This window comes from Heterodontus francisci, chromosome 2, assembly GCF_036365525.1.
Source record: "Heterodontus francisci isolate sHetFra1 chromosome 2, sHetFra1.hap1, whole genome shotgun sequence".
NCBI lineage: Eukaryota > Metazoa > Chordata > Chondrichthyes > Heterodontiformes > Heterodontidae > Heterodontus > Heterodontus francisci.
This window is the reverse complement of record NC_090372.1, coordinates 91,050,753-91,076,966: the sequence shown is the minus strand read 5'-3', so window position 1 is coordinate 91,076,966 and position 26,214 is coordinate 91,050,753. Positions and strand designations below refer to the sequence as shown.

At 44.9% G+C, this 26,214-nt stretch overlaps 1 protein-coding gene and 1 long non-coding RNA gene across 7 annotated transcripts in view; one reads left to right on the top strand and one right to left on the bottom strand.

The window, feature by feature from the left end:
* clxn (calaxin) overlaps nt 1-21,931 on the bottom strand; it is a 27,318-nt gene extending 5,387 nt beyond the window's left edge. For 2 of the 6 annotated variants that reach the window (XM_068008809.1, XM_068008814.1), the window contains exons 1-4: nt 21,781-21,931; nt 18,537-18,692; nt 4,168-4,272; nt 3,914-4,065 (exon numbers count right to left, since the gene is read on the bottom strand). In XM_068008809.1, coding sequence (XP_067864910.1) covers nt 3,914-4,065; nt 4,168-4,272; nt 18,537-18,692; nt 21,781-21,862 — 495 coding nt within the window. In that variant the 5' untranslated portion in view covers nt 21,863-21,931. Of the gene's footprint in view, nt 1-2,644; nt 2,984-3,913; nt 4,066-4,167; nt 4,273-18,536; nt 18,693-18,853; nt 19,044-20,656; nt 20,985-21,780 lie in introns of those variants that run through there. The other 4 variants (XR_010968571.1, XR_010968563.1, XR_010968573.1 and 1 more) reach the window with 4 other exon arrangements.
* On the top strand, nt 20,216-26,214 carry LOC137345333 (uncharacterized). Its single transcript, XR_010968575.1, has 2 exons — nt 20,216-20,807; nt 25,140-26,214. It is a non-coding gene; the product is annotated as an uncharacterized lncRNA (long non-coding RNA).

The following is a 26,214-nucleotide window of genomic DNA, read 5'->3' as shown; positions in this document are numbered from 1 at the left end:
CTACCAAATGCATCTTCCCCTCCCTTCCCCGGTCAGCATTCCGAAGGGATCGTTCCCTCCGCGACACCCTGGTCCACTCCTCCATCACCCCACCACCTCGTCCCCGTCCCATGGCAATCGCAGGAGGTGTAATACCTGCCCATTTACCTCCTCTCTCCTCACTATCCCAGACCCCAAACACTCCTTTCAGGTGAAGCAGCGATTTACTTGTACTTCTTTCAATGTAGTATACTGTATTCGCTGCTCACAATGTGGTCTCCTCTACATCGGGGAGATCAAGTGCAGACTGGGTGACCGCTTTGCGCAACACCTCCGCTCAGTCCACAAGCAGGACCCTGAGCTTCCGGTTGCTTGCCATTTCAACACTCCCCCCTGCTCTCATGCTCACATCTCTGTCCTGGGATTGCTGCAGTGTTCCAGCGAATATCAACGCAAGCTTGAGGAACAGCATCTCATTTACCAATTAGGCACACTACAGCCTGCCGGACTGAACATTGAGTTCAATAATTTCAGAGCATGACGAGCCCCCCCCCCACCCCCCCCCCCCCCCCCCCATTTTACTTTTATTTTTAGTTATTTTTTCTTTTTTATATTTTTTACAAATTTTTTTTTTTTAAGTTTATTTCATTTCATCTTAGTTTGTTCAGTTTGCTTACCCACTGTTTTTTTTCATGTTTGTACTTGCTGCTGTTCAATCTTCAGTCCGTTAACACCCTATCTGTACTAATGCTTTGTCTTTCAACACACCATTAACATATTGTTTGCCTTTGCTCCATGACCTTTTGGTCAGCTATGTGGCTTTGTCCAATTTACACCTCCTTTGTTATCTCTCGCCCCACACCCGCCTCACTTGCTTATAACCTGTGACATTTCTAATATTTGTCAGTTCCGAAGAAGGGTCACTGACCCGAAACGTTAACTCTGCTTCTCTTTCCACAGATGCTGCCAGACCTGCTGAGTGGTTCCAGCATTTCTTGTTTTTAAATCAAACTCCAATTCCATGTTTTTGCCAAACCAGCTGGCCTTTTTTAACAGTTCAAAATGAAACAAAAAACCTTTCCAGAAGCAAGTCCTATGACAGCCATAAATCCTGACTTGTCAATAAGCAAATAGCTCTTCAGGTCAAATCCCCTGCTGGGTTCTTTACAAACACGTGCCTTCCAGTAAAAGTTTGTTTACTGGTCAACCTTCTGTTGACCTTCCTTTTAAGAAAACACCCACAAAGTTCAGCAATCTCCAGATGATTCAATGTGCAAAATTCAACTATAATTTCTTAAAACATATTTTGCAAAGAAAAATAGAAGCGCTCATATAACAGTTGCATATTGCTTAATGAATAGAATCTCTTGGATTTTAATTTAAAATGTTCTTAAATTTTAAAAAAGCTTAACGTACTTCAATTATATTATAAAAGCAAGTAAAATGGAACTCTGGTATAGTTAAGAACATAGTTAATGAAATGAGAGGCTATCTGGTTTACCAACTTATTTCTTTCACAGAACATCTCTAATCCACTGTCATGTACTCTACCCATCCCATTCATCTCTTGAGGAAAGGCTCTTCCTTGGGGAAGGGGAAGACAATGGACTGAATTTTACCAATCAGGTGGATGACCTAACATCAGGGGGCTAATCGGGTCAGTGGCATGCAGTGGCAGGACTTCCTCAGCGATTTTATGAGCAGCCAATTGAGGGCCGACAGGCAGGGGAGCCAGCTAATTAAAGGGGGCGGGCAGGGCATGGTGCCGACAGCTCACTGATAAGCGCCATTTTTAAACGCACATCTAAATCATTCAGGTAGACACAGGCTACTAAGGGGCTTATATCAACGGAAGTTGCAGAGGAATGTCTTCATTACTAGGAAGGGTCACTCCAAGATTCAGTGACACCATCCCTGGAGGTGCTCCTGCAGGCAGAAAGGCTTAGGAGAGATGTTCTTTTTCCAGCAGTCAGGAGGAAAAGGACAGTTGCAGCCACTTCCCTTTGGAGGAGTGAGGAGAGGCCCAGAAATGCTCAGCTTCATGCAGATGGTGAGCCTTGGGTGTCATCAGCAAAGCAGCAGATGCTTCAGCAGCAGTGTCAAATATGTGAACATATATCGGAGTTTCCAGAGGCAGTGCACTCACATGCGCAAACAATGGAGGAATCCATCCATGCCATGAGCGGTGCAATTTTTCTGGCTGTGAGCGCATGGTGTCCTCCATTGACAATGTGGTGACCCTCATGGCCTGAACAGCTGAGGCTCTTGGGACTGTCTAAGGATGTAGGAGTCATGGCAACTTCCCTCTAACCTCGCACACACCTGCATGATTCATTTATGGTTGTCACAAGTGACTTGAACATCCAGGGAGTGGAACCTCTTCCTGTTCAGAAAGTCGCTTGGCTGCTCTGAGGGAGCCTTAATGGCTGCCGGCTTTGGCGCCAATGACCCCCTGCACCTGGGGAAATCCAGCCATGGCCCCAAAGCCAACTGCCCTCTCAGCCTGACTGGCTTGATCAGTTATGAATTGGATAATATTAGCCAGCCCAACTGTACATGACATCCCCTTTATGCAACGATGTGCCGCTGACTGAGAGATGCCTTACATATCTCCAGACAATCGCTGGAACAAATCACAGGCAAAAATGTTGAGTGCCAATATCACCTTTAACGCAACCGGCATTAGGTATCCGCCACTTCCCAATGGCCTCAACTCCTGCTCCAGCATATCACACAGCTCCGCCACCACCTCCATGGAGAGACGTAGTCTTCATAGAAATTGGTGCTCAGATATCGCCATGAAACCAAGCCTGACGGTACATCCTTTGAGCTGGGTAGCACCTTTTGCGACCATGATGTTGCCTTTTTTCTTCCATGTGCCCTCCTTGTTCACATCCAATGACTTCCTCAATTCGCTGGAGCTCCCCTGGCTGCTGCAAAGCTGCTCCATGCAGCTGCATCCCCATCTCTCTGACACTTTCCCCCTCACCAGAGGAGTCAAACTCTGAAAGCACAGACCCCATAGCCAAATGAAACCTGCACTGTGATCAGCCTCTCAAGCCTCCAGTGGTTGCTGTGGACCTGGGAGATGGTCTTCCACTAACAGCATTTAAGATTGGACTCATCTTCTGCAGTGCCACCAAACTTGATAGCCCTTGCACGTTCAGCACACAGCGTTCCTGTCTCAGCTGAAAGATGGAAACAGTGCCACTTCCCTCCACCATTGAGCTGCCAGACAAATCTCACCTCTTTTGAGGAGGTGAGACGCTGAGCCTCTGAGAAATCTGTGCGGCCTTCACAAAATCGAAAAAAGCTTACAAAATTCCAGACAATTGGCTGTTTAACAGTCTTAATTACCTGCCCACCGCTGATCTGTCAGCCACTGACGCATCGCACCGCCTGCATCTCGTAAAATTGCTCGGCAGCGGGATGAGTCTAGGAGCCATCCCGGCACGTCCCATGCTACTTTACCAGTCTCCCCCCTCCATTCCTGCCGCCATGGGGCTGGTTTTGATGTTATAAGTTGATCAAAAAAAATTTTTTTGAAAAAACAAAATTAGACTGAATCCTCTTCCACTTTTTTGTGTAAAAACAGAAATATTACCTTTTGGAGTCTTGAGTTTCCTCATGAGCATTCCCTACACTTTTCTCAACTGGGCCAGGTTTACTGAGAAAAATCACAAAGCAAAGACGTCCCTTTAAAATGTTTTACGACATCATGATGAGACAACATCAGAGGCTTTCCTGTGTGATCTTCCTCATTTCAGGATATTGTTAATTTTTGCCCTAAGGCATGAGACGGGTATATCCCTTATCTGCATTCCCTACCCTAAGGGAAGAGCTGGTTGGAAGTGTATTGTGTAGAGGTTGCTCTTTAGAAAAAATAAACAAAATCTTAGAAAAGCATGTCTTATTCTTCATGCAGTTTTCTCACCATCTTTTTCAGTGCTATCTCTACCAAGTCTTTTACTCCCTCATCAGGGTCTTCTTCTGTTGGTTGTTTGATTAGGCTGCTTTTGAGCATGTGAAACATCTCCTCTCGTGAAATGAACCCATCTCCATTCAGATCAAAAACGTCAAAACAGACTGGATCAGAATAAATCAAGAAATAACTTTAGTGTTTATTAATTGGCATCCAAACATTTACATATATTTTATGCCATGCAACAAATGTGTAAATAATCCTACATTTTATCTTTTCATCCAAAGTCCCTCGGAGAAATATTGATAGTCCTTCAATCCATTCCCTCATGTTGACGTAGCTATCATTGTCTTTGTCAAATGCACGAAAAACTGAAAAAGTAAAATTCAAACTCACATTAAGTATTTGAAGTTTACTTAAAATTATTGGGTCTGCAGAAAAGACCTGAAATGGATTTTGGGATTCACCATCTAAAAGCAAACCAGCTGAAGAGTTTAAACTTTGCAACTCTCCACTTTCAGTTATCATGAGAAAAAAAAGTAAAACATGGTACTACATCCTTCCACTAAAACTCTGAAACTGAGTAAAATACAGTTCTACCAATATTGTTTTTTACCCTAAAGATGGGGATAATCTGATGGCAACTTAATTTCTGGTTAGATTAACCGTTCATTCATCTCACTGCTGTTTGTGGGACATTGTTGTGCGCAAAATGAGTACTTCATTCATTTACATAACAACTGTAACTTCATTTTGAAAAAATAACTGGGGGTAATTTTGTCTTTGGGTGCTGCTGTAAAATGGGCGATATCAATTCAGCTGCCCCTTACACATCTCTCCCAACTTTCACTGACATCAATGGAAATGAAAATCAGGAGAGATGTCTAACAAGATCATTTCCATCAACAATATACCAATATGAAGGTACTATTCTTTAACTTATGTATTCCCTCAATGCAAAAAGCATACAATTATTAATATTCCTCTGAAAACATAAAATAGTTGCCTGGTCAGACACTTCAGAACACGATGAAAACATTGTTTGGATTGTAGAAATGCCTCCTCATAATTCATGCCACTTCACCCACCTCATAAACCAAACAAATGAAATAGCATAGACGAATATTAACATGTGTTACATGATAATGTAAGTATACAGATGCCAAATAACTGCATGTGCACACACAGCAGCATCTTAGATTTCTGGCTTGTGTGTTTGAATAGTAAACAGAGACAGTTTCTGACTTTGCAGAAGGACAATTGGATTTCTCAATCTGAATGGGTGGTGTAGTCTACGCCTCCAATATTTATATGAGGAAAAGCATGTAATTAACCAGTGATTTTCATTACCAGATTGTTTCTCACATCAATAGTTCCTTAATTAGATGTTCAGATAGTGGTCTGTACAATTATCCACACTAGCTCTAGCTGTGGTTTGAACAGATCGTTTGATGGTTATAGGGATTTTGGCTCATGGTGAGTACCTCTGGGTAACTTTGAACAGTTAATAACAAGGAGCAAAAGTTGTAAATGACCAAAATCTGAAATAAAAACACGAAGTTCTGGATATATTTAGCAAATCACTAAGCATCTGTAAAAAGAGAAGTCAGGTTAACACTTCAAGTGCAGACTCTTTGCTAGAACTGGAACCTACAAGATAAGTGAACACCCTTAATAGGAATGAATAAAGCAAAGGTGGGGGAGGGCAGAACTACAGCCAAACACAAGAATGACAGCCTCTGTCCCCTCTGTAGAAGGGTTAAGTGCCAGCAAAACTGTTTTCATAAAATCTGGGAAAAGTAGGAACTGGTGGATGTTGTGTAAGGATCATCTCAGTGAGGCAACAAAAAGATTATAAAGGAACTGAGTAAGGTATGAGAAAATTGCACAGAAAATGAGCAAAAATAAATAGTTCAAAAGACGAGAAAAAACTGCAAATGCAGGAGAATGGAAACAAAATTGAAACATACTAAAAATAAACATTTTCTCTTTTTGAGTGGTGTTGGACCGATTGTATACTTTCAACATTTTTTATCAATCTGTGGATACTTTTGCAGTACCTCACCAATAATTAACTCATTCAACCTTAGGCTCTTCCCAGCAGAATGTCTGAATTTAATTTTTCTAACTATCAACTTGCTCCATTGGAATAACTTGTGTCAGGCAAACTCCCACCTGCCAAGAATGAGGAAAATTAATTTTGCCACATAAACATTGATTTTAAACTGCTGATGACGAAAGAACTTGCTTTAAAAAATAATTGGAAACTTTGGCTGGAGACAGACATTAGCATGTACTTCAAAGAACAAAGAGGCTATTCCCTGCTCCAATTTAATCCACAATGGACTTTTGACTACCAGAGGTTGAAGGTGGAAAGGCTAGTGTTCTGCTAAGATGGCAGAATACACAAACAGACATGCCTGGACTGCTTTGATCACATGGCTGCTGACTATTGGAGTTGTTGGAATTTTGAACTTGCCACAGAGTGTTTGAAATGCAGAAGGCTGTTATCTCCTGGACTGAGAACACCTCTCTCCTGGTCTCACCAGCTTTGGAAACCATTGAAGACATATAAAAACCAAGACAGAAAATTCTCCTATAGTGAATACTGGGCCCCAACATAAAGTAAGAGCTGTCTACAATCAAGGACTCTACAGCGAGCTAGAACCACAGAAACAGTAACAAGAAACCCCCTTTAGAGACTGCCTCAAACCTCGCCATTTTATCTTCTTCTGCTCTTTTCTGTCCCTATTTGCGTGTGTGTATCGCGTGTGCATGCTAGCGTGGGTGTGTTGTATATCCGTAGGCATTAACCGTATTAGAGTTTATGTTTAAGGTTTAATAAATTTCACTTTTCTTCTTTAAACCTAAGAAGGCCTGTTTGTGCTCATTTCTTTGCCTTATAATTGGAAAGCTGTGAACAAGGATTCACAAAGGGGGAGCTCAAAACACAGTGTATTTAAAATTAAACCCTGTTTCAATAAGACCAGGTGAAGACAGTAAAAGACCCCTAGACACCTTTCTCACCTGGTCATAATATTGGGTGCAAAATTTAGATCTGGAAGCCAATCGCACTCCTGGCGGTTGTGCTGCACTGCCAGCTGTTTCTGGCGCAGCCTGCACGGCTCACCATTTTGAGAAGGATGCTTGCATGGGTGTCCCCAGCAAGCGCTGGAAGCAACGGAATTGATGATATCATGATATCACACAGCTGATGTGATACCCAGTTTGGACCATGCAAGTCCATTCAACAAATTCGCACGTCACTCAGCAAAGACCAAGTGTTCAGCTGCAAGAGGGGTCCAGCACTAGCATTATTTAAAGGGTCAGGCATTCAAATTGCACATAAGGTGCTTTTGACTTACTTACGCTTAGGCGGCGTTTTTGGAATTGGTTCTTAACAGCTGCTGCTTATAGTCAAGGAATACCTGACCCAGGTATGGGAGTTACAGTGCCTCTTGGTCTACATGACCAGGAAATAGAGCTGAGGAAGCAGTGAGGTGAAGCTCTGCAAAGAAGGTGGAGGAGGAGGGTTCTACACAGCAGGCCCTACCCACCAAGGATTTTTCAAGAGCACTTCTCGTACCTACAGCTAACCCAGCAGCAGTGCCTGAGGTCACCCAGATTCCACAAGGTGGTGGTCACTGAACTGTGCCTTTGTTGCAGTGGAAGCTGAGACAGCAGCCATCAGACGCTCCATCATGGTTGGGTCTGCTAGTGCTGCTATGGTGTTGGCCACCACTTCCACAGAGGAAAGGCTCGGATCCAAATTCTGCACAATGCCCTATGCTACATTGGAGCGAAACTCCTCAATGCTCCTTTAAAGTGACAGGAGGTTCTGTGGCAGGCCTGCCAATGCATACAGCATCTCAGTGTGCATGCTCATCAGCCTTCTCCCTTTATGCCACCCCATCAACATCCTCAACTGAATCCCCTGCACCAGAACTGGTGTGCGACCTTGCCATCTGGATGAGTTGACACACGGACTATCCTTTTCGTCTGGCCTGGCTGCAGCCCAGTCATGCCCAGTCACTCCCTACATTTAGATTCCAACTCTAAACTAGCCTCTAAAGTTTGTTCAGTGCCAGTATCTGAGTTAGTGGCCGTGAGTGTCAGATCAAGTGATGGTGTTTCCTGATCACAGATGTGGGGTTGCTCTCTCTCTTCCTCTGCGTGTGCTGTGACTGGACAGGCAGGAGCTCTTGGGCATCTGAAAGCATAAAAGCAGAGGACATGATTGGGTTGAGGCATGGGGTGGGAAGGAAAGCAGACGGTCCATAAACACAACATCTGCAGCTTTCACTTCATGCCAGATCTCAGGTCGAGGATGAGGAGGGAACTGAGAAGGGGTATATGGCAATAACTTGCCACCACCCTCGATGATCTCAGTGATGGTGGATGTCATGGGCTCTGTTGCAATCGGACCCATGTTTCTCAGCACCATCTCCTCTGTCAGGCTGAGTGGAAGGAGTTGTGGCGGCCATCCACACACCCCCACTCCCCGGTCCTCTGGTTCTCCCTCCTGTTATGGGTGACTTTGTCCTGTGAGAGAGAGAACAGAATCTGAGTGATTTTTTTAAAAAAATTATTCATGGGATGTAGGCGTCACTGGCCAGACCAGCATTTATTGCCCATCCCTAATTGCCCTTGAGAAGGTGGTGGTGAGCTGCCTTCTTGAACTGCTGCTGTCCATTTGGGGTAGGTACACCCACAGTGCTGTTAGGAAGGGAGTTCCAGGATTTTGACCCAGCGACAGTGAAGGAATGGCGATATAGTTCCAAGTCAGGATGGGGTGTGACTTGGAGGGGAACTTGCAGGCGGTGGTGTTCCCATGTATTTGCTGCCCTTGTCCTTCTAGTTGGTAAAGGTCGCGGGTTTGGAAGGTGTTGTTTAAGGAGCCTTGGTGCATTGCTGCAGTGCATCTTGTAGATGGTACACACTGCTGCCACTGTGCGTTGGTGGTGGAGGGAGTGAATGTTTGAAGATGGGGTGCCAATCAAGCGGGCTGCTTTGTCCTGGATGGTGTCGAGCTTCTTGAGTGTTGTTGGAGCTGCACCCATCCAGGCAAGTGGAGAGTATTCCATCACACTCCTGACTTGTGCCTTGTAGATGGTGGACAGGCTTTGGGGAGTCAGGAGGTGAGTTACTCGCCTCAGGATTCCTAACCTCTGACCTGCTCTTGTAGCCACGGTATTTATATGGCTACTCCCGGTCAGTTTCTGGTCAATGGTAGCCCCTAAGATGTTGATAGTGTGGAATTCAGCGATGGTAATGCCGTTGAATGTCAAGGGGAGATGGTTAGATGTGTGGCACAGTCTCTGCATGATGTGCCTGCCACAGCTGAATAGCTGGAGATATGTGGAGGCAGCAAGAGGTGGGTGTGAGGCTGGCATCAGTGTAAGGTATGTTAAGATGAAGTGGAGTACATGAATGTTGGACATGAGTGCTGAGTGCTTGTGAAGGCTGCTGGGTGAGCAATGGGTGTGTGGTGCAGTAAGCAGCATGAGAGGCTGGTTGTTTGGTAGGATTGAGAGGTGATGTGAGAATGCATTCACTGACCTTGACTGTGCGTAAGGTCATTAAACTTCTTCTGACACTGCTGCCAGGTCCTCGGAGCCAGACTCCGGGCGTTTACCTCCCTTGCCACCTGCTCCCACTTCCTTTGGAGGGTCTGGTGTGAGGGCCACCTGCCATCCCTACAAACCCCCAACGCCCCACCCACCTGATGTAAACATGGCCTCTCTCCTAGAGTCCACCTCTAACATCAGTGCCTGCAGCATGGCATCTGAAAATCTTGGAGCCCTCTCTCTGGCCTAGTTCTCCATGGTCCTTCAGTTTAATCATATCAATACGAGTTATTTGTTGCCATCAGCTTTCCTTTGAACAGGACCGACTGCCTTTAAGAGCTGGAAGCTAGCTAGAACACGAGCTAACCTTGCACGCTCTTAGGTCTCAGTTGTGCATGCAGTCAGCCAGCAGCGTGGGTCATGCTGGGCCGCACACCACAATCATTTAAATGAGGAAGCAGGATGAAATTCACACACTGGGACTGGCATGAGCGGATTGCGAATCATGCCCCTGCACCCGAGAAATGGCACACACCAATTTTTAGTTCACTATTTTGCCCCATCATTCATGATTTTTCCCTAAATATACCTTATCTCACTAGAAACTCACCATCAGTAATCTTAGCCTATATTTTCCCATGAATACCCAGTCACAGAAATTGAGTGGAAGTCTCACCCCACGTAAACCTCAGTGTTACAATCAGGTGAGGAGGAATCAAAGGGCTCTCCTCTTTTCCCTCTCCTTGTTTGACCACAACAGGTTTATTTCTTTTTGAAGTGGATATACTTTCCAATTCAGCAAGCGTTTAACTGTTTACACACTGTGATCGTAAAAAGAATGAATCAGACAGGTTTTCTTGAGTTTATCAAAGAAAGAGGTTAGCTTTATTGTACTTAAACCGATCTAAGTAAAATAATAAAATGTGCTCCAACTTTCACACACACTCGAAGTTCACACACACATACAAATAAGTTACAGAGTGGGGAAGGATAGATTGGTTGAATTAGAATCCAGAGAAATATAAGGGGTATACAGTCTGTGGATGTTGGTGACTCGGCTGGCTTCAGGATGAATTTGTTGGTCACGCGACTTTCCTTGGTGATCCTAAGGCTTCCGGTTTGAAGACGTGGACGGCTGATTTGGTGGTTCTCCTGCAGACAGCAATGCAGCTGATTTCCTTCAAGGAGTCTCAGTCTACAGCAGGGATATGCCTTGGTGGTCACAGTCAGCAGGCAGGGTTCGAAATTTCCAAGGTGGATTGGGAAGAGAGAGAGGAAGGATGGATCCCACTTGGGTCTTCTCTTGTCAGTGTCTAGCTGCTTGTCTGGTTACTGCAGAGAAAACACCAGCTTAAGCACACAAATGGTGGGCCTGTCACATGGCTGTCACCCAGTGATTCAAGCATGGCGGTTACCAATGTATATTCCCTCTTGCAACTTAATCAGTCCATGTCTAGGAATTTCCTTCTCACAAGTAATTAGGTTTGAGTGGTTCCTCTCCACCAGTTTAACATTCGGGTGATAGCCCTGATGCCTTGCTAATGAGACCAGGATAGGTAGTTCACTCAGATTTTCCCAAGTCATTATTCTTGATGGGTCAATGCAGACAATCCATATCCACCTCAATTCATTGGAATGTGGAGTACTGTGATGCAAATTAGGGTGGCCATCATTAGCAGACTTTTGTCTGTTTCTTTTTCTTTTAAAAATTTAAGTCAGGTTTCCAGCCACTGGATTAAAAATCATCATTCGACACAGCACACTTTTATGACACCAGTTTTTACCCCAATAAATTTTCTAGCAGATAGGACTAACAAGGGAAGAAAAGCTTGCCTCAAACAGATAGGTGCTTTATTTAAGTATTCAGCTGGGGATGTGTCCATCCTGCAATCCATTTCTTGCTAGTTTGGTATGTAAGAAGTCAAAAGTGCCTACTTGAACTGAATGCGCAGAATCATTAAGTGGCATTAAGTACACTGCAGATTATGGGAAGGACAAAATAAAATAAAAGTAAGTAAATGTGGCCCATTTAATCCCTTTTTCACATTTGTTGTTTTTTCCTATGTGCACTCAGACTTTCATAAGCCTCTGTGGCAATTATTGCAAATCATTTATTTCCCCCCACTGTTACTAGCACCAAACAGTATCTAAATAAGAATCCACCACCTGACATGTTTGAAAAAGGAAGAAACATGGAAGGTTGCCGAGGCAGTCAGGCTTCATAAGAGATGTTATGGTCCCGATATTTACTGGGGCAGAATTTCAGAGTGGGGTTGGGGGAAGGGATGTTCTGGTTGGGATACCCAGAATCCCAGGTTTCCACAAATGCTGTGGAGTTTTAACTCCAGAAGCCAGACAGATTGACAGTCTTGCTTCCCTGAAATTCAGGGAATGCTCCAGAAGAGGCTGCAGCTAAGGAGCAGGTAATTCCTGCTGCTTGGGGTAAAGATCACAGAGGTGTGTCCAGCATGGTTTGGAGGTTAGGGTCTAATCACGGGGTGTTGGAGAAAGATTGCGGTTCAGGGGAGAAGGGTCAGTGATCTTGGTGCTTTGTGGCAGTGATCTCCGAGGTGAGGGGGCCAATATCGTGGAGTGGGAAGCAGGTTTGCTTGGTGGCTGAGGGAAGCATTCTTGCTCCTCCTGGCCCACAAGCAGTGCTGGTAAAGCAGTTCTTTCATGCATCAGTGTTCACCTCCCTTTAACTGCTGATTTCCTAAGACCTGGGAAACCGCATCGGCTAGCTCTAAAACTGGAAAAAAGATAAAAGCTGAGACACACAGCTCATTAAAATATTTAAATGAATGGCTATTTCCTGGGACCGAGTTGGTGGCCCAAAGCCACCACCCCCCAGCCCCATCCTGCCTCCATTAAAACGAGGTGGGTAAGGTATGGATTGAGGTTTTTTACATTTTACCATCCCAGCTAACTCAAACCCACCCACTTTGTATATTTAAAATTACCCACTATATGTCTATCCAGTGCTACTCACACTTAAATTTGCAAACAGACCTTACATTGTGTGATCAGTGTAATACTTATTCAGCAACTGCTAAGATTTCACCATGTAAGTAATTAGAGCAGCTTACCAGTTATCCAGGAATTTGCACTTTTTATATCTTCCTTTTTCTATAAGTTTTCTCCCTTCCCTTTTTTCTCTCCTTGAGATGCTGTCTCTTTGTTAGTGTACATTCATGACCAATTACCACCCTCCAAGCTCTCCAAAATTCCAAATTTCAACTGTGGACCCTGACAGTAAGTGATTGTATGCTTTTCAACAGCAGGAGGCATTACAGCCAAGACATCCAAAATAGTCAGTGTTTAGTGATTATGAAAGGAAACCTGGGTCTGCTGAGGCCAATTTTGTGTCCCTATCAATGCCCTGGCAGCTAACTCAGCATACATTGGTTGAACCTGGAATTATCCCAATCTTTCGTTCATCTATTCACTACTTAGCCAGTTGAGCCGTTAGAAGTGCAAGGCTGCACTTTTTTCACTTATTTCTTGGTTTTCCTCCTTACAACATATGAGCTTCTTTTGCAGTTGTGTGAAACTGTGGGGAAGAATTTCTGCGGGGGCTTTCTCAATCTCCTGCCACAGCTTAGGTCATTTACACTGTTGGTCCACTGAAGTTAAGGTGGGGGATTGAGAGAACCCCATAGAAATTCTGCCTCTGTTCCTTTTTTCTTTGATGTTTGTCCTTGCTTATTCAGAGGCATAAAACATCACATATTTGCTGTGCTGATCCACCGACAGATCTTTCTGAATGTCAGAAATCCTTAGGCAGAATCCCAAATTTTCCAAACTGGTAAAAGTTTACCATATACAACTGTGTCCTATGCTGCTAAGTATTTTTTTTATTTGTTTGTGGGTTTCGCTGGCTCGGCCAACATTTATTGCCCATCCCTAATTGCCTTTGAACTGAGTGGCTTGCTGGGCCATTTCAGAGTCAACCACATTGCTGTGGGTCTGGAATCACATGTAGGCCAGACCAGGTAAGAACAGCAGATTTCCTTTCCTAAAGGGCATTAGTGAACCAGATGGGTTTTTACAACAATCAACAATGTGTTTCATGTGTTTCATGGTTACCATTAGACTAGCCTAGCTTTTAATTCCAGATTTGTGAATTGCATTCAAATTTCACCATCTGCCGTTGTGGGATTTGAACCCATGCCCCAGAGTATTAGCCTAGTGTCTGGATTATTAGTCCAATGACATTACCACTATGCCACCACCTCCTCTAAGTATGCACTAGCTCCTACAAATTCAGAAAATTTCTTTCCGTCCTACAACATACCAAGCTTGTTAAAGATTGCATAGCTGAAGCTCTCACAGAGGCCTATCCCATCTGGATGATTTGAGGTGTTTCAGCTCTTACTGATCTCATATATCTGACACAATGCATTCATTGTTCTTTCATCATCGCTTGATCATTATTGTGGATTTCCCCAAGTGTGGTGGGCCACGTTTCTACCTCAAAAGCATTACATAACTGTAAATTGTTATTATAATGAATTGAAAAGAAGAAATACCAACACTTTTTCAGGGCAACTGGAAATGGGCAACAAATGCAGCTTTACCAAGGTCACCCACAACCCAAGCACAAGTAAAACAAGTCATACAGCCTAAAAACACCGATCATATTTCTCAATTTTTTTGAGAAACCACGTATTATTAAAATCAAGACCAAGATCTAAGCCATGTATGGCACAAAGAAAACAATTACCCTGCAAAGATGGGCTTTAGCTTCTCTTAACCCACTGCTGAAATTTGGCCCAGCATGTAATAATGCTGCATTATTTTAGAATTTTAATGTTAGCTGCTCTGAACAGTTCTTGAGGCAAATGAAAAGAAAGTGCCTTGGGTTCATATTTGTAGCATATGAAAATAAAACAGAAAAGAATAATCCTTATTAATATAATTAAGTAACAGAGTAAATTTAAAAGAATTCCTGGAGAAAGGCTATTAGATATACTTATTAAAATGCAGAAAGAGAACAGTGTTCTGCTTAAGACTGAGGCCCTGAAATGGTATCCTTATTTTTAGTATGAAACTTAAAGTGAAGGCAAGATGATTTCAAGGAACCGCAGACATACCTCTCCTGGGAAATTAAGCCCTTCACGTTACCAGTAAAATAATTTTTCCTAGCATGCTGGTCATAGAGTCATAGTCATAGAATTATACAGCACAGAAACAGGCCCATCAGCCCATTGTGTCTGTGTCGGCCATCAAGCACCTATCTATTCTAATCCCATTTTCCAGCACTTGGCCCATAGCCTTGTATGCTATGGCGTTTCAAGTGCTGATCTAAATACTTCTTAAGGGTTGTGAAGGTTTCTGCCTCTACCACCCCTTCAGGCAGTGTGTTCCAGATTATAACCACGCTCTGGGTGAAAAAACCTTTCCTCAAATCCCCTCTAAACCTCCTGCCCTTTACCTTAAATCTATGCCCCCTGATTAGTGACACCTCCACTAAGGGAAAACGTTTCTTCCTATCTATCCTATCAATGGCCCTCATAATTTTGTATACCTCAATCAGGTCCCCTCTCAGCCTTCTCTACACTAAGGAAAACAACCCGAGCCTATCCAGTCTCTCTTCATAGCTGAAATGCTCCAGCCCAGGCAATATCCTTGTGAATCTCCTCTGCACCCTCTCCAGTGCAATCACATCCTTCCTATAGTGCGGTGACCAGAACTGTACACAGTACTCCAGCTGTGGCTTAACTGGCATTTTATACAGCTCCATCATAACCTCCCTGCTCTTATATTCTATGCCTCAGCTAATAAAGGTAAGCCTTCCTAACCACCTTATCTACCTGTGCTGCTGCCTTCAGTGATCTATGGACAAGTACACCAAGGTCTCTCTGACCCTCTGTACTTCCTTGGGTCCTACCATCCATTGTATAGTCCCTTGCCTTGTTAGCCCTCCCAAAATGCATCACCTCGCACTTCTCAGGATTGAGTTCCATTTGCCACTGCTCCACCCGTCTTACCAGCCCATCTATACCGTCCTGTAATCTAAGGCTTACTTCCTCACTATTTATGACATCACCAATTTTCGTGTCATCTACAAACTTACTGACCATACCTCCTATATTCACATCCAAATCATTAACGTACACTACAAACAGCAAGGGTCCCAGCACCGATCCCTACGGTACACCACTCACAAAAACAACCCTCGACCATCACCCCCGGCCTCCTGCCACTAAGCCAATTTTGGATCCAATATGCCAAATTGCCCTGAATCCCATGGGCTCGTAACTTCTTAACCAATCTCCTACACGGGACCTTATCAAAAGCAAAAAGCAAAAGTGGCTATAGCATGCATGTATCTGGGTTACTTAACACTTAATGCTGTTGTTAACCATGCTTAGAGGTTGCAGTATACTCAGCAAATAATGAAAAAGTGCATGCAGCCTGTATCGAACATGGATCATTGTTCCTAACACATTCATGCACTTGTGCTGCTACTAAACACTGGCTGGTCTCTGCCTCCAAAACGTTATGTACCTGCATGTCTCTGGGGCTGCTGGTCCCTCTCCTGACAGTCTCTCACTGGGCAAGATGTCAAGGATATGTGACACTGCTATTTTTAGTAGGGCAGCATTTTTCCAACCAGGGCCTGGTACAGCAGGAAGGTCTAAAGAGCAGCGGCACCGATTTTTCTACCAAAAGCCTGGATCAATACCAATGACCAGCAGTCTGAAGAAAAGCAACAAAAAAAAGAACAACTTGCATTTATATAGCAGCTTTCACAACCACCAGATGTCCCAAAGTGCTTTACACCCAAGAAGTACTTTTGAAGTTTAGTCACTGTTGTAATGTAGGAAACGTGATACCTAATTCATGTACAGCAAATACCCACAAACAGCAATGCAATAATGACCAGATAATTTGTTTTTGTGATGTTGGTTGAGGGATAAATGTTGGCCAGGACACTGGGGATAACTGCCCTGCTCTTCTTCAAAATAGTACCATGGGATTTTTTTCTGTCCACCTGAGAGGGCAGACAGGGCCTCGGTTTAAAGGCCAGCTCAGGTCTACTGACAAAACCCGACCTGAGCCCACCAGAACCACATCCGATCCCGAGCCCAACCTGGCCCAAGTCCTTCCATTTTTTCCCGTGGCTGACCTGACCCGACCCTACCTTCCGTTTTTCACTTTGTTGCTTATCTGCACAAGCTTAACATAACAGTACCAAAACCACCTTTCAAGTCCAAAAAGTACATTAACATTGGAGCTACTTACTGGAGGTGGTGATAGAGCGTGTCTGACCCAGCCCGAATGCCGGACCCGGAAGTGCCGACACATGTCGTCGGGCCCCGTCGGGTTCGGGTCGGGTAGCCGGCCTTTACCTCGGTTTAACGTCTGATCCAAAATATGGCAGTTCCAACAGTGCATCACTCCCTCAGTACTACAGTGGAGTGTCAGCCTAGATTGTTATGCTCAAGACCTGAAGTGGGACCTGAACCCACAACCTTCTAAGTCAAAGGCGAGAGGGCTACCAACTGAGCCATGGCTTACATCTAACGTGCCCAGCCCAAAGCCTACAGGGAAAGAGAGACAGTTTTTGGACAACTAATAACCTGTGTAAACACAGGATCTAGGGAAATTAAAGTTATGGCACCAAGCCCCAAACAGTCAGCGTGTAGTCTGGCTTTCATCAGGGAGAAGCACGGTCAACATTTCAAGGAACGGGTGTCTTTTAGAGCAGTAGGAAGACCCAAAGATCAATATCCAAAAAAAAACTCAAGACAGAGCTCAGTCAGTCTCTTCTGTGGAAGAAGTGGAACCTTTTTTCAAATTTACAAAATGACACATTCCATATGACAGTACTTGGCCTCTATTTTTCACATCTTCTCCACTACATGATGCAGATTGAGAACTCAGTGAACACTCCAAAAATCCATGGGCAGGACCTTTAGGCACTGCTGCGGTCAGGAACAGAGGCAGGCAGGCATTAAGATAGTGCCAATGGCCAGCGTGCCAGTTCCCACCTCCTCCTGCCCCCAGGTCATTTTCCCAGTGGAGGGTTGGAGGGCGAACAGGGATACCTACCACCCGACTCCACCACATGTGGCAGGTAGCCAACTGAACTAATTAAAGGCCTATTGAGGCCGGCCTCTGCCGGCCAGGATTTTCCAGTCGGCTTCCAGGTCCCCGCAGGCAACGGGGTATAGTATAGATGCCTGGAGGTGGCCTCCTGGCAGCAGACTGGCGGGGGGTGGCAAGGCGGCAGCACTCCAGGCAGGCTTAGAGGTCTTCCCTGCCTGTCTGTGTTCAGCAGCAGCTACAGACCATCCTGTGGAGGGGTTCCCCCCATCACAATGCTGGGCCATGCGCAAAGGCCTTTTTCTACTTTTATTTTGAAAAGGTTGGAGAGAGGCCACTGCTGCTTTCAAGCTGGAGGGCCAATAGAATTAATGGGACTGTAAGCCTGCCCTCTGGCCACTAGTTGGCTAATTCAGGGAAAATCACAGATGAGTGACTTTTTCGAACACAGTGCATGCTTCTGACTCTCATTTCAGCCTAAGGGGGGGGGGGTCCTGAAGCCCTCAGGAAAATCCAGCCCTATATCTATATCTCACTTCTAAGGCACAACACATGGATTTGCTACACATTTTTAAATGACAGTTTACACATTCAGCTAACAGCATAGCAAACGCTTTTTATTTAGCTACTTGAACTGTGATGGTTTGGCTGTCGATGAAATTGTGAGCAATACTAATGGCAAGAGGTGTGAAGCCACCTCCATTGCCAGATAACTGCAGTCTGATACAAAATCAAAGGTATAAAAATTCCCAGGTAACCCATTGGAACGCTGTGGAAATATTTTTAAATTTAACTTGCAATGTTGTAGTGTAAATAAAGAACTGACGCAACTAATGGCTCATTTGAATATTTAAAAATTTAACTAGTATTTGAAAGCTAGTGAGCACAGCCCTACATACATATACAAGCACTCATGCACAGCTCTACAGTGGGTCCAGGCAAGATCCAGCATCGCTCAATTCACAGATTTACATATCCTGAAAACTTGCCACATCTGCAATTCACTGTAATCTCACCTCTGTCCATGATCATATCATCAGTCATTCCAAATGTGGTGTGCAAAATATTTCTGAACTTGTTTCGATCCAGTCCAATTCCAATACGCTGCTCAGGAAAAGTGGCAACAAGTGTGCTGAAGACTTTCATCAAACACTGCACCTCATGTCTGTTGACTGCAACATAGGCACAGAAAAAATGAGTCTTAAACTAAGATATGAAAAACTGCATCTCTATTTGATAAAATGTATTATTGATCTTTAGTAGGAATATTACTGAAATGATTATGCAATCTGATTTGCTACTAAATTGGCATTAAACGAAAATTGCTACTTACTAGTCTTTTTCAGTTACACCTCATTATCAGCTTTATTTTTGCTTCAGAACTACTGGTGAGGGATAGCCTGACAGCAAATCTTGTTGTGAACTCTTCCTCCTATGACATCACAAATTCTGCTCCAGTGACTTTACGGGTGGAAGTGCCACTCACAATCCTCTGTCTCCAATCACAGTGTCATTGGAAAGAACTTTATGATGTTAAACAGGGAGAGTTTGTGTCAGTTAGGTTGCCTCCAAGAAGTAATTCTAAAGCAGGATAACAACTGAGCTTGCCAAATCTCCCTCACTTAGGAGAGTTTCACTTGTGACCACCTATTATTCGTCTTCAACGTCATAATTTTATGCCAGCATGTGCTAATAATTCCAGGCATCATACAGCTTATAGTTTTATAACTAAAAACCATATAGTTTTTATAGAAGGCTTTCACTTGCCCTACCCCATAGAATTCTGTTATTCTCCAGCAACAATATTAGCGGAGCCTACAGACATTTGCGGGGGGGGGGGGGGGGGGTGTGTGGAGGGAGGGGGTCGCGGGTGTAAAAAAAAAAGAAATAGAGAAAAGGTGAAGCAGAGAGAATGAGAAAGGAAAAGAGAAAGAAAGAGAACCTATTAATGTCACTTGGCTGTCCTCTTCAGTCCATGTGACAGATGCAGCTTTTACCATATTTATGCATGACAAGGGCTGATGGTATGGCTTGGAACTGAATATCTGACACCCATGGTGTCGAAAATTGACAGCTACTGTAGCAGCAGTGTTCCTCAATTAATTAAGTGTAAAGGCGTCTTCCTTTCCAACATTTAAGATTTCTGCAACAATACAGTAGAATATTGTTTTAAATTCTTAAAATATTTAAATTTCAAAAGCAGCACCATAGAGCTTGTTAAAGGGACCCAGGGCTGAATTTTATCAGCGAGCCGCGCAGTCAGCAGCCTTCCGACACGGAAGTGCCACCGCACAGCCGCGCGATATTACCCATGGGGGTAATGGAAGGGGAGGAGGGCCACTCCCAATGACGTAGAGGAGGCACTGCCACGTCCCCGGCAATGGCATCAGGTGCTGCCACACAGGCGCCAGTGCCATTTTTAAAGGGCTTTAAGCTCTTCAGAATTTATTGACATATTTAAAGGTGCCGGTGTGAGTAACAAATTTAATAAACTTTTAATTTAACATCGAATCCCCTCTCCCACCCCAACCCTCCACTGAGTTCTAAACACATAAATTGACCTATCCCCCCAAAAATACACTTTATGAAATTCTGAATTTCCCCCCCCGAATTTCAGTACCTTTGAACCTCAACCTCTTCCCACCATCCCCACAACCAATAGGAATAGGTTTCCCCACTCTCCCCATACCCTGATAATTTTATTCCTCCCCACTGGTGTCCCGCCTCGGAACTCCAACGGAGTTCCAAAGGCATGCGAGTTGCAGCCAGTTGGTCGTAAAATCGGCATGCAAAAGCCGCCGGCAGCATGTATTTTAATTTAACTCATTTCAACATTTTAGTGAAGGCCCCGCAGCTTGCACCAAGACCTCGCCGTCGCCGCGAATATCCGGCAGGGCCTTCTTCGCATCGTGGGTCGAGACGGGCCACTCCCTCTTGCATTTTATGGGCTATGCCGCTATGACCCACGACATCGAGGGCGGATCAAATTCAGCCCCCAGTCTTTGATTATTTATAAAAGCAAAATACTACAGATGCAGGAAATCTGAAATAAAAACAGAAAATACTGTGAATACTCAGCAGGTCTGGCTGGCAGCATCTGCGGAGCAAGAAACAGAATTAACAGGCTGAATTGTACCGCAAACTTTTGGATTCTGCACTTGCCAGCAGCGAGACCTGCTCAGCGATTTTCACGAAGGTAGCCTCCTAACTGGACGGCGGGCTCTCGATTCTGCCTACTCAACCAGAGGGCCGGCAGCACTGAAACCTTAGCAGCCCCATCGGGAGAGGTGAGTGCAGTTGAGGCAGCTCGGAGACCTTGAGGGCGCCTTCATGTGACAGGAAAGTATAATTTAAAATTCATGATGAATAAGGGCAGAAGCCAACACCAATCGCAGGGCAAAGCCCTCTGGGCAGGATGGTTGCAACTGCAGGGCTGCCTTTCGTGCCCATGCCGTGGCCTTCTCATTGGGCCATGGAGCCTCTAGCTCTGATGACAGTCCACCATCCTCCCACCCTGGGCTACCACAGACAGGCCGCCTGCATGGAGCTGGTAGCCTCCCCACGCAGCTGAGAACTGCTCTGCTGTCATCAAAATGCCAGCGGACCCATAAAATGGTCCCTAGCCGGGTCCTTAATGATTCTGTCCACCGATTTACTGGCCCCTGGTATTTTACCGCTCCCACTGCCTGGGGCCAGTAAAATTCAGGCCTGTTGATGCCCCTTTGTCAGTTTTGCAATCTTGCAGTCCGTCCAGCTCTGGCCAGTGGTCCAGCTAGTGCTCCAGCCAGCACTCTGGCCAACACTCTAACCAGTGGTCCAGCCAGCAATCTCTCCCATGGTCCAGCCAGCGCTCCGGCCAGAGGTCCAGCCAACATTCCGACCAGTGGTCCAGCCAACATTCCGGCCAGTGATCCAGCCAACGCTCCGGCCAGAGGTCCGGCCAGCGCTCCGGCCAGAGGTCCAGCCAACATTCCGACCAGTGGTCCAGCCAACAATCCGGCCAGTGATCCAGCCAACGCTCCGGCCAGAGGTCCGGCCAGCGCTCCGGCCAGAGGTCCAGCCAACATTCCGACCAGTGGTCCAGCCAACGCTCCGGCCAGTGGTCCGGCCAGAGGTCCAGCCAACATTCCGACCAGTGGTCCAGCCAACGCTCTGGCCAGTGGTCCGGCCAGAGGTCCAGCCAACATTCCGACCAGTGGTCCAGCCAGCGCTCCGACCAGTGGTCCAGCCAGCGCTCCGACCGCTCCCCTCCTCACTTACAGCGCTTGGTAAGTTTGCAGAGGGTGTCAGACAGCTGCTGGTACTGCTTTCTGCTCATGTCCAAGGGCCGTATCCTCGACATTTCTGCTCCGGTTCGGCCACCCGTCCCTCAATATCACGGCTGCCTTCCAGTCTCTGGACCCGTCTGTGACCAACGCCAACCGTAGCCTTGGTAACGCCAAGCGACGCGGCCCAATAGAAAACCGCGATGTCATGGGCCGCGCGAGCAGTCAGTGGTGATGTCAGGCTGGACTTTGTCAGGAATTCGAGTAGAATGTCTGCACTGTCTACACTGGCAGAATATCTAAATTGTACTGGTAAGGTGTCTGCACTATCTACAATTGCAGGGTGTCTGCACTGGCAGAGTGTCTAAACTGGCAGTGTCTGCACTCTCTATACCAGCAGAGTATCTAAACTGGCAGAGTGTCTGCACTGTCTAAACTAGCAGAGTGTCTGCACTGTCTACACTGGCAGAGTGTCTGCACTGTCTAAACTGGCAGAGTGTCTGCACTGTCTAAACTAGCAGAGTGTCTGCACTGTCTACACTGGCAGAGTGTCTGCACTGTCTAAACTAGCAGAGTGTCTGCACTGTCTACACTGGCAGAGTGTCTGCACTGTCTACACTGGCAGAGTGTCTGCACTGTCTAAACTGGCAGAGTGTCTGCACTGTCTAAACTAGCAGAGTGTCTGCACTGTCTACACTGGCAGAGTGTCTGCACTGTCTAAACTAGCAGAGTGTCTGCACTGTCTACACTGGCAGAGTGTCTGCACTGTCTACACTGGCAGAGTGTCTGCACTGTCTAAACTAGCAGAGTGTCTGCACTGTCTACACTGGCAGAGTGTCTAAACTGGCAGAATGTTCTGTCTAAATTGACAAAGTGTCTAAACTGGCAGAATGTCTGGACTGTCTAAACTGGTAGAGTATCAGCACTGACAGACTGTCTACACTGGCAGAGCATCTACACTGACAGAGCGTCTGCACTATCTACACTGATAAGAGTGTCTGCACTGACAATTCTGTGCTCTCTATACTGGCAATGTCTGCACTGACAGAGTTTCTGCAATGACAAATGACTGAGAGGTGGCAGATGGAATTTAATACTGACAAAATGTGAGGTGATGCATTTTGGCAGAAGGAATGGGGAGAGGCAATATATACTTAATGGCACAGTTCTAAAGAGTGTGCAGGAACAGAGGGACCTGGGGTTGCATGTGCAGTGATCTTTGAAGGTGGCAGGACATATTGAATGGTTAGTAAAGCATATGGGATCTTGGGAGTCATAAATAGAGGAATTGAGCACCAACGCAAGGAAATTATGCTGAATATTTATAAAGCTCAGGTTAGGTCCCAACTGGAGTATTGTGTCCAGTTCAGGTCACCACACTTCAGGGAGGATGAGAGGGTGCAGAGGAGATTTACCAGAATGGTTCCAGGGATGGAGGATTTTAGTTACAAGATTAGGTTGGAAAAGCTGGGTTTGTTCTCCTTAGAACAAAGGAGATTGAGGGGAGATTTAATGGAAGTGTACAAGATTATGACATTATAAGTTAGACAAGGAAAAGCTGTCCCATTAAAAAATGGTACAAGGACTACAGGACACATATGAAGGTTTTGGGCAAAAGTTGCGGGGGAATATGAGGAAGCACTTTTTTTACGCAGCAGCTAGTAACGACCTGGAAATCACTGCCCACAAGGGTGGTGGAAGTGGAGACAATTACTGACTTCAAGAGGAAGTTTGATGGCCAAATGAGAGAAATAGACTTGCAGGGCTATGGGGATTGAGCTGGGGAGTGGGACTGACAGCATAGTTCTGTGGAGAGTGATGGGCCGAATGGCCTCCTTCTGTGCCGTAAATGACTCTATGGCAGAGTTTCTGCACTATCTACACAGACAAGAGTAACTACACTGTCAGAGTGTCTGCATTGTCTGCACCAACAGAGTGTCTGTAATCTCTATACTGACAATGTCTGCATTGGCAGAGTGTCTGCACTGGCAAAGTGTGTGCACTGTCTGCACTGACAGAATGTCTGCAATGACAGAGTGTCAGCACTGACAGAATGTTTACTCTGGCTGCATGTCTCCATCTGTAAATTGTGTATTGAATTTGTATATAAATGCTGCGTTTGGAAAAATCTACTGCAAGAAAAATCTGTAAAAACTAGAAATAATTTAAATGTGAAAATTTACCCCTCCTGTTTTATGAAGTAAAAGAGTTTGACAAGTTCAGAAATGAGCACAAGTTCATTTTTCTGTAGGGTGCAACCTCCTTGGAGTGTCCCAGCACCAGTACTGCTCTCTGGAGGCAATCCCAAAGTGGGAAACAACTACTTGAGTGTATAAAGTGGCAGGAAAAACACAGGAAAGAAAGGGAAGGGTGTCAAAGTTTGGTAGGAGAAATTAGGAGATGTAACCAAATGTCAACTAAATCCATTTTAAATAAGGTATTAAAGCAAACAAGCAAAGAGGTGAAGCTGTTTAAAATGGAAATGAAAATCTCAACAGATATAAAACAGATTGCCGATTTGCTAGCACTGTTTTTTTTTATTCGTTGATGGTATGTGGGTGTCGCTAGCTAGGCCAGCATTTATTACCCATCCCTAATTGCCCTTGAGAAGGTGGTGGTGAGTTTCCTCTTGAACTGCTGCAGTCCTTGGGGTGTAGGTACACCCACAGTGCTGTTAGGAAGGGAGTTCCGGGATTTTGACCCAGTGACAGTGAAGGAACGGCGATATAGTTCTAAGTCAGAAATAAAAACAAGAAATGCTGGAATCACTCAGCAGGTCTGGCAGCATCGGTGGAAAGAGAAGCAGAGTTAACGTTTCGGGTCAGTGACCCTTCATCGGAACTCAGTCAGGATGGTGTATGGCTTGGAGGGGAACCTGCAGGTAGTGGTGTTCCCATGTATTTGCTGCCCTTGTCCTTCTAGGTGGTAAAGGTCGCGGATTTGGAAGAAGCTGTCAAAGGACCCTTGGTGAGTTGCTGCAGTGCATCTTGTAGATGGTACACATTGCTGCCACTGTGTGTTGGTGGTGAAGGGAGTGAATGTTGAAGGTGGAGGATGGGGTGCCAATCAAGCAGGCTGCTTTGTCATGGATGGTGTCAAGCTTCTTGAATGTTATTGGAGCTGCACCCATCCAGGCATTGTGAAGTCAGGTGGTGAGTTAATTGCCACAGAATTCCCAGCCTCTGTCAAAATTACCCTGCTTGTCTTTTTTCCCTTCTCTCTAAAAATTACTCAGTAATCTAGGAATTAGTTGACAAAAATAAACCTGTATACTTCCAGCTTTGTTCCTGAGAATGTGATTTTAACACTGGATTTATAAAAGTTGTCATGATCCTGTCTTTTTTTTCTCTCCAGGAAATATGTGGTGTGTCTTTAAGACAGCAAAGGATCAGTACTGCTTTGAGATCGAGCAGGCCTTAGGAATTACCAAGAAGGTGCATTCTCATTGCCTTGGATACAGCCACTTTGACTGAGCATCGAGAGATACATTTGTTACAATTTAATTTTGAACTGTCTTATAGTGCAAACAGCCTGTTCTAACAGAGGACACAGACAAACAGCTGTGTGTTAGCACCTGAAAGAAGAGCTCACAGCTCATTTATACTAAAGGAAGAGAAATTAGTCTGTTTATTCATTATTCTCTCTCAAAATTATAAAAAAGTCAAGCCAAAACAGAGATCTCTGATAATTTAAATTGAAGGAAGGGAAGTGAGACTGTGACAATCTTTTATCCCTCAAAAACTTTAAAGCCAATTTGATTCATTAAAATGTGTTTGCAAATTGTTAATGTAGAAATTCATCACTGGAGAAGGAAAGCAACAATTCGGACTTCTGGATTAGGCCAAGGACCGTTCTACTGTTGAAGAATCTTTTTTCCCCATCGGAAAGCTGTGAGGACCTCAAGCAACATTGGACTGTAAATTTGGAAGGACACTAATTTTTTCTATTTTAATGTCTTTATTAATATTGCTCTTGTTGTTGATATACATATTTGGGGCGGCACAGTGGCGCAGTGGTTAGCACCGCAGCCTCACAGCTCCAGGGACCCGGGTTCGATTCCGGGTACTGCCTGTGTGGAGTTTGCAAGTTCTCCCTGTGTCTGCGTGGGTTTTCTCCGGGTGCTCCGGTTTCCTCCCACAAGCCAAAAGACTTGCAGGTTGATAGGTAAATTGGCCATTATAAATTGTCACTAGTATAGGTAGGTGGGAGGGAAATATCGGGACAGGTGGGGATGTTTGGCAGGAATATGGGATTAGTGTAGGATTAGTATAAATGGGTGGTTGATGTTCGGCACAGACTCGGTGGGCCGAAGGGCCTGTTTCAGTGCTGTATCTCTAATCTAATCTAAAAAAAAATGTTGTTTATGTTTTAATAGTGTTTAAGAATGTAGTTTTTCTAATTAAACAGTTAATTTGTTGATTTAAAGACA